General features: G+C 39.4%; 1 protein-coding gene across 3 annotated transcripts in view; it reads right to left on the bottom strand.

The window, feature by feature from the left end:
• The window catches only part of SH3TC1 (SH3 domain and tetratricopeptide repeats 1), a 51,157-nt gene extending 41,351 nt beyond the window's left edge, over positions 1-9,806 (bottom strand). For 2 of the 3 annotated variants that reach the window (XM_073342616.2, XM_073342619.2), the window contains exons 1-3: positions 9,707-9,806; positions 2,589-2,687; positions 2,071-2,362 (exon numbers count right to left, since the gene is read on the bottom strand). In XM_073342616.2, coding sequence (XP_073198717.2) covers positions 2,071-2,257 — 187 coding nt within the window. In that variant the 5' untranslated portion in view covers positions 2,258-2,362; positions 2,589-2,687; positions 9,707-9,806. The remainder of the gene's footprint in view (positions 1-2,070; positions 2,363-2,588; positions 2,688-9,706) is intronic. The other variant, XM_073342617.2, reaches the window with a different exon arrangement.
• Positions 9,807-13,059: the final 3,253 nt, after the last annotated feature.

The following is a 13,059-nucleotide window of genomic DNA, read 5'->3' as shown; positions in this document are numbered from 1 at the left end:
GGTTTATTTTGGCGAACCCCCTGAAACCTGCTTGTGGCCCCCCAGAGGGCCTTAGGCCTCTGGCTGAAAACCACTGATCTAGCACAAGGAAACCTCATTAGGATGAGAAGGGGACGATATAAGACACTTGTCACCATTGTAAGTATTATAGATTATATAGGTGATACCCGTGAGTAGATCTTTTCTGGCCTCTCTCAGTCCATTGAGATGGTTTCCATGAGTTTCAGAGGGATGGGATAACAATATATTTACATTTATCTCCTTTCTTCCAGGCATACCAGCCGGTGTTTGTGTGGGGTCCTATGGCTGCATCCTTATGGGATGGTTTGACATTGAGCAAATACTCAGTAAGTTTGTCCCCTCAATATCTACTTCTTATCTAGTCAACTAATTCAAATGTACAGTTTTAAAAAAACCTCCAATCTAATCTCTATCAGTCTTTGAATAACAAAGACTCCATGTAAAAGGACTAAAAGGCTTCATCCTTCTCTCTATATTGCTGACCTGGATGGAAGAGGGAAGAGAAAATAGATGCAAAACATTTAACATACCTTTCAGCTTGAGTTAAATCTGGCAATATGGCAGCTGCGGAAGAGGCCTAACTGGATTTAATGAGTATTATTATCATAAGTATAATCATTTCGCATCCAGACTGTCAGCTCTGATTCTCTGCTTAGTCACAAGCCCAAAACAAGCCACTTTTAGAACTACAATGACATGCTACTGCTTTGAGCATGAATAGAAGTCTAGAGTGCCGCTTAATTAGGAACTGTTTTTGATATGTGGACTTGTCACTATTGCTATTGATACAGCACCAGGGACTAACTTTTTCAAAAGTTTATTTATGACTCACTAAGTGCTTCAATGGATAATAACCATTTTCACATATATCAGTTTCAGGGGGGAAAAAACCAACAAGTTTTTCTGTAACCTTATGCAAGTACCAGGGATCATGAGCAATCATTTGTGTGAATTAAATATAGATACAAGTTCTGATTCTGATCTCATTTTCACTAGAGTAGCCTAGGAGTAAATCCACTCAGATTTACTGGAGTTACACCCATATCAAACCAATCTAAGTGATATCTTAAACAAGCCCAGGGACCTAACAGTAAGGCTAAGGCATACCTAACTTTAAGCATGTGAGTAGTCCCACTGAAGTCAATGGCACTCTTTGCATGTTTAAAGATAGTCACATGCTTAGTTATCTAGCTAAACTGGAGATTGAATTCTGCCCTTGGAGATTGCACCTGGCTCCTGGACTGCAATTGGAGTTGCATTTGCGCATCAGAGGATACAATTTCTCCCTAAGCCATTTGAGATACAATTTGTAAAAACTAGCAGTTCTTGATGATTGGGAGAAATAGTCTACAGAAACAGTACTCATAAATTTAGGGGAGGATTTGAAAAAGTTTACTCAATCAGCTAAAACTGCTAGGGGAATTTCAGTAAGGAGAATATAATTATCAGAGTTGGTATTTGGTTCAGAACATTTGGATTAACAACCCTCCTCCTAAGAAATGTGGGGTCCATGGAATATTTAATGAACACAAATGATCAGTAATTCTAAAGACAGAGGCCCTAGATGCGCAGTGCCTTCTAAGACTATAGTTGGATATTAGTTCAATTCTGAGTCAGAGAGAAGAATGTCACTTACTGAATCTCCAACACCAACCCTAAAGCAACTAGGTGTTCATAGGAGTCCAAACCAATCAACCCTCTTTGTGAAGTCTGATGGATCTTTGCAAAAAGCGAGTCTTTCGCAAAGTACTTATATTCTACTATTCCCTTGGCCCTGGAATATTGATACAATGTAATCCTAAACCTTATTTTACCTCTGATTTAAGATATTCTGGAAAAAAACCTGAAAAGGAACCATTAATATGGTCATTTAGCCCCTTTGGAAAGGAAAGATATAGTTGTTTGTATTGCTCAGTTTAACAGTTGTAGAAGTTCTTTAGGAGGGAAAAAAGTGCACAACTGAAAACACACCCGACAGTTCTCAGCTTTGTGCAGCACAAACAAGTGAAGAGCAAAAATGACCAGATGATATAACAGTGAAGGACTTACCCATGGCCATTTGTCCTTGCAAAGAGACCTCCTCTTCCATGTTAATCGATGTGGAAATGGCAGTATTAGCTGCCACATGCATACAATCAGACACACTCCTCCCCAGCTGCTGTTTATTTCCTTCCCAAGAGCTAAGTTGTTTCCTTTCCAGATAGGGAGCAGAGCTGCAGAATCCTTCTTCCTCCATCAGGGTGTGGAGCCCAAAAACAGAAACATTGCATTCCACTGCTGCTGCTGGAGCTCCATCACTTGCAATGCCAAGCAGTGCTATAGAATTTGCATCGTCCGAATTCTAAAGAGAATCAACACAGTATATAAAAACTCACTATTAGGACTCTGCTTTTAATATGTATTCAACAACTTTCAGCACTGTGTGTGCAAGCAAAACATTTCCATCACATTCAGCCCAGTAGAGAAATCATATACAAATTGAATTCTCCTTGATTGAATACTGAAAAAATAAAACATGTCAACCAACTAAGGATTCTTTGTAGCAAGAAAAACTATACTGTGCTCACCAGTTCAACAGTAAGTTGAATTCTGTGCTTCTTCCTTAAAACCTTCCATCATCAGATTTTTTTCTCCAACAAGATCTCAAGCTCCCCCAATACTCTGATCTGGAGGTGTAAAGAAGCAGTGTTGTCACATGGACTAAGCAAGAGGCCGGGGATCAAGAACATGTGAATTCTAGTCCGAGCTCTGCCACTGATTCACTGTACAGTTTTTGTAATGGGAGCTATTAGAGTAGTCCCTTTCTAATCATAATCATCATGTTTATTACTACAGCGCCTAGGGACCAACCCAGATCAGGGCCCCTTTGTGATAGGCATTGTTCACAGAGAATAACAGATAATCCCTGCTCCAAAGAGCTAACAATTTCATAAACAGAAAAGAGACAGAGGGTAGGGGAAAGAGTTATAACACACAAGCAGAGCCACTGACGTGATGGCAGCAAATATCACGTTAGTTCCATGTTTGGGGGAATTTGGGGGGAGGAGTTTGGAAGGGGTTTTTGGGGGGGTTAATTAAGAAGAGATTAAAATGAAAGAGAAGGGAAGAGAGAGGGATGAAAGGGGACACAAGCAGTTGAGAAGAGGAAGGGGTTGAAGATATGAGAGCAGGGTGGAGTGAGGCTCAGGTGAAGATACTGTGAGGACGGGGGCAGGAGAAGGTTGAAGCAAACAGCCAATCAACAGAGGGCAGAAAAAGTCCAGTTAAAAGTCTTCAGCAGCCCCTGCTTAGGCTGATTCTGCTGATGCTGTGTGGGCTTCAGTCTCTGGCTCGCGCCTCCCTGCAGTTTCTTTCCCAAATCCCGCATGGCAGGGGGGATGCTGCACAGTAGGAAATAACTTTCTGTAATCCAGATGAAGAACATGTAATAGGGACTAGAAATTGAAGAGCAGCCTCTTTTCAGCACTTGTATGTCACACCTTTACTAAAGCCCCGGTACTTAACTTCTCTGGCTCAGTTTTCCCAACTTTAAAATGGGGAAAGTAATATTAATGTATCTACCTTATTAGTATGTTGTGAGGATTAATAACTGATGGTTTATAAAGGCTTTGAAAACGGTAACTGCTGTTACACATTAGTTCTGATTGCTTCCTTCCTGCATGGCACTTTGAGCCTATTACACCCCAGGAAAAGGCTTTGGCAAATCTGGATTCATTAATGTCTGGATAAGCAGGGAGAGAGATAAGTATGACTAACTATGAAAGACAGAATGAAATTTACTTATGCCCATTGCCGATTGTTCACTCCCTGCTAGCTTTAACACACAGCCTCCCAGGAATAGCATTCATCTACATCACAGTGGCAATGCAGTGAAAAATGTCAGTAACATTTTGAAGAGGACAAGATTGGTGGTATAGGTACTTCATTCTTAAAGAACGCAAGAAAGGGGGCTGATTTTTGTGGATTCAGTTAATGATCCACCCTCAGTGCTGGAATCTTCAGGGTAGAAGGGCTAAGTCAGAGGTGGATAATTAGTTATTAGCTCCCTGCAGCACCCTAGGAGAGGTATGTGGTGCAGGAAATTATGGGCTGAGTCTGGAAGCAAGAGTCAAGGAGGAATGATCTCTAAGAGTACCCGTGGCTGGCCCGTGCCAGCTGACTTGGGCTCACGGGGCTTGGACTGCAGGGCTGTTCCACAGTGCTACCCCATTGCAGGCTCTAAATGGGAATATTTGGGGGCCCCTTCTACACAACACATAATAAAAAAGCAAATTGAGGGCCCCTTTGAGCTATTGTTTAGTCTGCTTACGCCTAGTGCCGACTCTGCTGTTTTATTGCTGTGTAGACTTCTGGGCTTGGGCTGGAGCCTGGGCTTTAGGGCCTTGCAGGGTTGGAAGATCCCAGAGCTCGGACTCTATCCCAAGCCCGGAAGTGCAAAACAAAAAGTTCCGTAAGTAATTGCACATCTGGAACCATTTACACAATGGGATTCTGGTCCATGACTGGGACATCTGGGTACTACCAAAACATAAATAAATAAATGAATAATATTTTACCTTTTTGACCCATTTAAATCAATGCAACTGCTCACATGAGTGAAGAATCACACAGGCAATAAAGGTTTACATGCTCAGAGCTAACTTTTGGAAGTAGGATGTATAAATAAAAATCTGAATGATAGAACCCATGCACATCAATTCAGATTGGTGATTGTTGGACCATTATTCCATAATTAAACTCCAGAACTAGTATTTCAAATTCTATTATTCAAGGCACCTCCAAAGTCCTTTACATTTGGAGATGTTAGGGGTAATCTTGGTCTAAAAGCAGAGCTGAATGTATAGCAAAATATATCATACACATTCAACAATGCTCAGAATATCTGTATATACATCACTTTATATCTGTAAATGGAAACAAATTCTCATTAAAATTTAGCAAATGCATATAACATGAAGGGAGCAGCCTGTACAAAGGACTAGAATTCCAGGAATTTGGATAATGAGTGATGGAAAAGATACTAATTAACTTTTGCTATCTCCTTCGTGCACGTGTGTGTGCGCTCGCGTGCGTGTTTTAAGAGTTACACATATAATGGGGTTGAGCACTAGCCTGAAGGAATGCATTGAGAAGAATGCTGAAAGGTATCAGAACAAAGTCTGAATTCTCAGAATGTTAAGATAGATATCAGCACTTTAAGGAGAATGAGACACAGAATTTCTCAGAGCACAAGCCAAGGGACAAATCAAAGCGGGAAAGAACAGGAGAAGCTATGTCTGTACCAATGATAGTTTTCTCCCTTTGCTCTTCTGAGGGTAACAGAGCAAGAGCAAATGTCTCATTCAAGCACCTGACAACCTGATTCTCCTCTCTGTAGTATCCCTTCCCATCTTTAATGTTTATGGGTGAGATACAGTAGCTGTCAATTCTAATATTTATATTTTTACCTTTTTTTAATCCATTGGGTTACATATAAGCACCAGGGACCAGATTTTCAATTATTTCAATGGGCATTAGGCACCTAACCTTCTTAGGTACTTTTAAAAATCCTGCTAGGTAGCTAAGTGCATCTGTATGCACCTAAATACGTTTGACAAGCTGGTCCCAAGCAACTGATGGGTTTCCACAGGACTTATTAAACATTGTTTTAGTCACCATGTTTCTCTTCTTCTCACTGAAAGTTCAGGTGCCCAGTTAAATAATCCAACAAGGAGCAAAACCATACTAAACAATCCATACTTTGGTACATTACCTTATCTATTGTGCTAATGCCAGTTATCTTTTGCTTACGAGTTGTTTTTTTAATACTGAAGTCAGCACAACTCAAAGAGGGAATGGCCTTATATGAGGGAGAACAAGAATATCCAGAGCTATAGTAATTAATGCCAAGACAACTTTAGAAGGGACATTAAACCTCATAATTCAGGGCTTAATCAATCTCTCACTGCTAGGGGTTAGGATGAAGCTTGCATGTGGGATACAACTGCTCACTGTGGGGTACTACTTACACCTTCATCTGAAACAGCTGGTTCTGACCTCTGTCAAACATGAGATGCTGTACTGGATGGACCATGGGTTTGGTGCTACATGGCAATTCCTATGCTGAATGAATTTGTTTCTTTATAATCAGTGATTGTCAATGCATTTGAATTTTTTTAAATGAAGTTATTAGACAGATTTTTTTGAAATAAACCAACAGTTACTATAGCAGGATTCCATATTCTGTGAACCTTGATCTGGAAGCCAATAGGTATCACAGCATGCTGGCCCACGGAAGCTGCATGGGCTTTCTGTATCTCTCTGAATAGGAGCCTATTCCTCATTCAGTGAGTGCATGTGGGGAGAACAGGAGATATCCTTCCTTAAAAGCTGTGGCACCCTGGCCTGGGGATGCTCTTTGGGGCAGGGACTTGCTGTTCTGTTTGTACAGTGCCTAGCATACCAGAGTTCTGATCTGACTGGGGCTCCTAAGCACTACAATAATATAAATAAATAAGAATAACAATGCTCATTTCCTAGCTGCAGAGCCTATCATGAGTATCAGTACTAACAGAGCAGAGATAGCAGCTGGACTGCTTGACACATCCTAATGTAGAGCTAGAGGTTGGGTTTTGTTATCAGCTTTCTCAGCAAGATACATCAGTCTCTCATCTGAACAGGCTGGCCTGCCTGAGAGCCACTAGCAACAGCCTATTCTGGCATGTGTGGCTCAGAAGGCCATAGATATTTTCCGACGCATTAAGTACAGCTTGTTAACATGGCTCTTAACCATGTTGATTTGAGAGTTGTTCAGCGTGGACAGGCAGGGAAAGGAAGGCATTATTTTTCCTTTTGGAAGGAAGATAAACGGAACAATACTGTTTTCCCACAGTTTTTGTCCCCCTTGCCACTTCCTTTTAAAAGTATCTGGAAAGCAACTTTAAAATGCCACAGAGTGGAACAAAACAGATAGGGGAATGGAAAATATCAGGCTAACTCTGTCTGCAACTTTTTTTTAAAAATGCTTAAGAAAATAGTAAAGAGTTACAGCGTAGACTTACTGTTTTCCATCACCACCATTTTGATTTAGTGAATTTACTCCTTAGGTAAAGTGGTGGATGGAGGAGCAAGAAATTTAAAACCCTCTGACTGTACCCACAAATCAGGTACAGCATAGAACATTGCAATGCAAGATGCTGTCTATTGCCCTGTGCATCAAACGTGACTTGTAAGGTACACCTCGGAGGTGAGAAAGTTGAGAAGACTATGTTTTTAGGTCAGAAAGGTGGCCATTACTGGACCCTTCGCTGAGGCTAACATATTGCCTACTGCAGTGGCGTGTCTTCCAATGTGGAACTAGAACTAGGATCTGCATTGGGAGGGACTCCCATTTATTTTGAATAGGACACCAGGAAGCCATTTCTAATCTGGGCCAGGTTTGAACTGGTGGCCTAGAAAGCTACATGCAATCGATGACCATTGTACTTAGCACTTATATAGCACCTTCCACTTGAGGATTCCAACATACTTTACAAACATTCATTAATTTTGCTTCAATATTCCTGTGTGGTGATCAGTATTATAATTTATTATCCCAGTTTTACACAGGAGGAAACCAACGCAGAGAGAAGTGAGTTTCTCCGACTCACACAGGAAATCGGTACCAGAGCCAAGAACATAACCCAAGCCACCTGACACCAATAACCAGTTCCTCAGCCACTCAGTGGTTCAAAGCAGCCCTAAGGCTGGCATAACTTGCCCCTGAAGAATTCCTCACACCTAGGGGAATGCTTGGATGGTGCAGAATCACCTTTGTAGCTCCTAGGCACACTTCTTTCCAGCCACATCCCCACACAGTGGGCATGGTCTGAGGGAAAGGGATTGTAGCTGGAGTTTCTCTATGCCCCAGCTATCTCAGAGGAGCTTCTTGGGGCTCATGGACAGCTCTTGTAAATTACAAGTCTTTAGACTGGTCTAACTGGTGCCAGGATTGGGACAGCAAAACTAATCCACACTACAGATTCTGACCCACACACAGCAGGGCTATGCTTCCTTCCCATTATCCCATTCTAAAGCCCCTGAGCCATTCGGTTCCTGCTATCTGTCCTGCTAAGTAAACAATATAGTAACATAGTCCTACATAGGAACTGCTCTCCTGGATCAGACCCGCGGTCCATCTAGTCCTGTATCCTGTTTCCAACAGTGGCCAGCAAAAGGTGCTTCAGAAGAAAGTGCAAGAAACTCCACAGTAGATGATGAGGTATAATCTGCCCTCATCCTAATTACTAATAATGAGAGATTTGTTTAAAACATGAAACACAGCGTCTCTCCCCTCAAATACTTTTTGTTGGCATTAACTGTTAGTTTTGTTATCCATATTAGTGTCCAATCCCCCTTTGAACCCTGCTAAATTCCCTTAGAAGTTGCATCATTTTCAAGACACCCTATATTTTGGTTAGACAAGGTGAGTGAGGTGATATCTTTCATTGGACCAACTTCTGTTGGTGAAAGAGGCAAGCTTTTGAGCTACACACAGCTCTTTTTCATGTCCAATATTCAGGTCCAGGTTCCAGTCCTGAAGTCCAATAAAAGATATTACCTCACCCACCTTGTCTCTCTAATATCCTGGGACCTACATGGCTACAGCAACACTGCAACATAAATTGGTTTACGTTGTGAAAGCTGCTACTTCACCCTTCCTTCTCACCCACTTCTCTCCGAATTTGTTTGTTTCACTACCTGTTTCATCTTGTCTTTTAGACTGCAAACTTCTCACAGCAGAGACTCATATGGCAAAGACGGACATTAATTAGGTGCTTGTACTCAAGCACAATGGGGTCCTGATCTGCTAGAGTCCTCTAGGGGCTACCGCAATTGTAAATCAAAATAATAATATTCCATCCAACGTATTATACTCTCAGCACTTAGATACAGTAAAAATGTAACATATAATTTCAGTGTATTACCCTATTACACAGAAACAGCACCTTGTGAAACTCAGTGCTCAAGTTAAGGGGAGGTAAAATGGAAAACTTGCGGTCCTTCATAAAAGCTCATTAGGGCTTTTATTCATTGACAGATTAAACAGAGACAACGCTACTGTTTGCAGCATAGTTAACATTTTCAAAAGCACCTAATTGCCTACACCCCTTTCTGAAAATGGGACTTCGGTGTTTTTGAAAAATGTATCCTATGTTCAAAATTCTCAAACTTTGGCACCTAAAAATTATGGATTCAGATCCTCATTTAGGCACCTAACTTAAAGTGAACATTTGTGAACATTTGTGCACTGCAGGTCTTCTGAAAACCAGGTGATTTTTAAAGTGTCTAAATATGGATCAAAATCCTTCCTTTTGGGTGCTCAGGTTTAAAAAAGTTTGGCCTATTCTGAATAAACTGTAGAAGAGAAGAGAAAACAAAAAGCAAAGAACAGAAACATCCTGGTTCTTGACAAAAGCAACAAAAACATCACATAAAAATGTCCATAAATGTCACTGCTGAAATTTATTACTACAACCCATTACCATTACATTTATTTTTAAATCTATCCCTGTAACCAAGCAGTAAGCTACTCTGCTACTAAAATCATTCCCCTCAGTTGCTCACATTTTTTTCAGACATAGTAGAGTCCAACAATCAAATATTACAACACAAACAGCCTAAATACAGTTAGATACTCAGGTATGAAGCATAATATTTCTCCTACCTTTTCCGAATCTGATTTGTTCTATTCTAACATTCTGGTGAACTGCAGGCAGATCTCAGCCTTCCACAGCTCTAGTTGGAACTGACTCCTGATCCATCCCTTCCTGTTTGACCTTTTTACTTTCCTGTTGGTTGAACAGCCCAGCTTGGATATATGAACTAACTGATAGTTGACCATTAACTGATACCGTCCATCCAAGAATCTCCTTTTCTAAAACGTTCACAATTGCAAGCTCAGTGCATTGGACTACTAACAATTTGCCATGCAGGAAAATATGTCAGAAATATACTGAAAGCCTCAGTCAGATACACTTGCTCTTAAGAGCTGAAATTTATTATCATCTATATCTGGAAGCCCCAACGCATTGTGCTAAGCACTACACAAACAGAGTAATAAGTAGTCCTTAAGGCAGAGAATACATGACTTCGTTTAATTTGTTTGATTTTGGTCAAAGTATTAGTAGGCCTGTTGATTAGTTACAGTTAACTCATGCAATTAACTCACAAAAATTAATTGTGATAAAAAAATTAATCACAATTCATCACAGTTTTCGTTGCACTGTTAAACAATAGAATACCAATTGAAATGTATTAAATATTTTGGATGTTTTTCTACATTTTAATATATATTGATTTCAATTATAACACAGAATACAAAGTGCAGAGTGCTCATATTATTTTTATTACAAATATTTGCACTGTAAAAATGACAAACAAAAGAAATAGTATTTTTCAATTCACCTCATACAAGTACCATAGCGCAATCTTTTTATGGTGAAAGTACAACTTACAAAAGTAGATTTTTTTTTTTGCATAATTGCAGTCAAAAACAAAACAATGTAAAACTTCAGTGCCTCCAAGTCCACTCAGTCCTACTTCTTGTTCAGCCAATCGCTAAGAGGAACAAGTTTGTTTACATTTACGGGAGATAATGTGGCCCACTTCTTATTTACAATGTCACCTGAAAGTGAGAACAGGCATTGGCATGGCACTTTTGTAGCCGGCATTGCAAGATATTTACATGCCAGATATGCTAAACATTCATATGCCTCTTCATGCTTCAACCACCATTCCAGAGGACATGCTTCCAAGCTGATGATGCTTGTTAAAAAATAATGCGTTAATTAGATTTGTGACTCGACCCCTTGGGGGAAAATTGTATGTCTCCTGACCTGTGTTTTACCTGCATGATGCCATATATTTCATATTATAGCAGTCTCGGATGATGACCCAGCACATGTTGTTTTAAGAACACTTTCACTGCAGATGTGACAAAAAGCCAATAAAGTACCAATGTGAGATTTCTAAAGATAGCTACAGCACTCGTCCCAAGGTTTAAGAATCTGAAGTGCCTTCCAAAATCTGAGAGGGCAAGTTGTGGAGCATGCTTTCAGAAGTCTTAAAAGAGCAACACTCCCATGCGGAAACTACAGAACCGGAACCACCAAAAAAGAAAATAAACCTTCTGCTGGTGGCATGATGAAAATGAAGATGCGTTGGTCTGCACTGCTTTGGATTGTTATCGAGCAGAACCCATCATCATCACGTCCTCTGGAATGATGGTTGAAGCATGAAGGGACATATGAATCTTTAGCTCATCTGGCACTTAAATATCGTACAACACTGGCTACAACTGTGCCATGTGAACACCTGTTCTCACTTTCAGGTGACATTGTAAACAAGAAGTGGCAGCGTTATCTCCTGCAAATGTAAACAAACTTGTATGTCTGAGCAATTGGCTGAACAAGAAGTAGGACTGAATGGACTTGTAGGCGCTAAAGTTTTACATTTTTTACATTTTTGAATGCAGTTATTTTTTGTACATAATTCTACATTTGGAAGTTCAACTTTCATGATAAAAAGATTGCACTACGGTACTTGTATTAAGTGAATTGAAAAATACTATTTCTTTTATTTTTACAGTGCAAATATTTATAATAAAAAATATAAAGTGAGCACTGTACACTTTGTATTCTGTGTTGTAATTGAAATCAATATATTTGAAAATGTGGAAAACATCCAAAAATATTTATATAAATAGTATTCTATTATTGTTTAACAGCACATTAATTGCACAATTAATCATGATTAATTATTTTAATCGCTTGACTGCCCTAAGTATTAGCCTACTTGAAATTCTTCCAGTTACAAAATGGCTCAAAATCAGACCTTGTATATTTTCCACATTTTCCTTTTAGCTCCAGTGGTTTTAAAATGTAAAAGTAGAGACTCAAGTTCATTTAATACCCATTATTTATTTATTTATTTGTAGTGTTCACACCCTAGACATGGACCATTGCATACCCCAGTGTGCTAGGTGGTATACAAACACGGGGGGAAAAACCCCAAAATACTAAACCATCTTTGTTATGATACTTACTAATATCTGTTATTAAGAAGCTAACATTTTCTTCAGAACTTTGTAAGCTAGCTACAGCAGCAACATATAAATGAGTTATTTTTATTGTTATATACTGTGATAGTGTGCATTATAAACATTGTTATAATATGATAACAATAGGCATCTATATTCTGACCTTGCAATATGCTGAATATCCTCCATTCCCAGTGAAATCAGTGGAACTGGAAGCGACTTAAATCCTTGCACAGTCAAGACTACCATTCACCTGATAGTCTTTTCCATCAATAATGTCACTGTATGATATTGCATAATAATATAATATGAGATTGCATAACACACGTTGTGCTAAAGGCATTACATTTTAAATTAACTTGTAGCACTGTTGTGCTTTTTAGCAGGAAATAATATATTTTAAACTAACCATTTTCCCTTCAATTTTGTAAATATTTAAGCTTGTTGGCACATTTTTGTTTTCTTTGAAGATTTGGGAGCAGTTTCTCCCCTAATTTCAAGTCACATTATTGGGGATTCTAGGAAAGGACTGAAGAGATAATTGGTTCCTTTATTTGGATTAAATGTATCGTTTTCTTTTGTAACTGTGCAAATCTAATCCAAATTCAAATTTGTGACTGTTCTGTGAGTAACAGAAAAGTCTCTCACTCTCTTTCTAGGTTTCTTTTATGGCTCCAATCACTGTAGTATCTGAGCATCTCGTAAATTTATCCTCACAACACCATTGTGAAGTAGGCAACTATTATTATCCCTATTTCACAGACAGGGAAACTAAGGCAGGGATTAAATTACTTGCCAGATTTCACACAGAAAGTCTATGACAGAACCAGGAATTGAACCCAAATCACCTTAGTCCCAGTCCAGCATCAGAATCACCATTTTCTTCAGCCTTTCTTGTGGTTTATAGCCTAGAAGATAGTACCATTATAGTTCATGTACATGCCTGTAATTGTTCTTAGATTCCTTTGGGTGGACACCCT

Source organism: Lepidochelys kempii, chromosome 4 (genome assembly GCF_965140285.1).
Source record: "Lepidochelys kempii isolate rLepKem1 chromosome 4, rLepKem1.hap1, whole genome shotgun sequence".
NCBI classification, from domain to species: Eukaryota; Metazoa; Chordata; order Testudines; family Cheloniidae; genus Lepidochelys; species Lepidochelys kempii.
The sequence above is the reverse complement of the archived record's forward strand: the minus strand, read 5'-3'. Positions and strand labels throughout refer to the sequence as shown.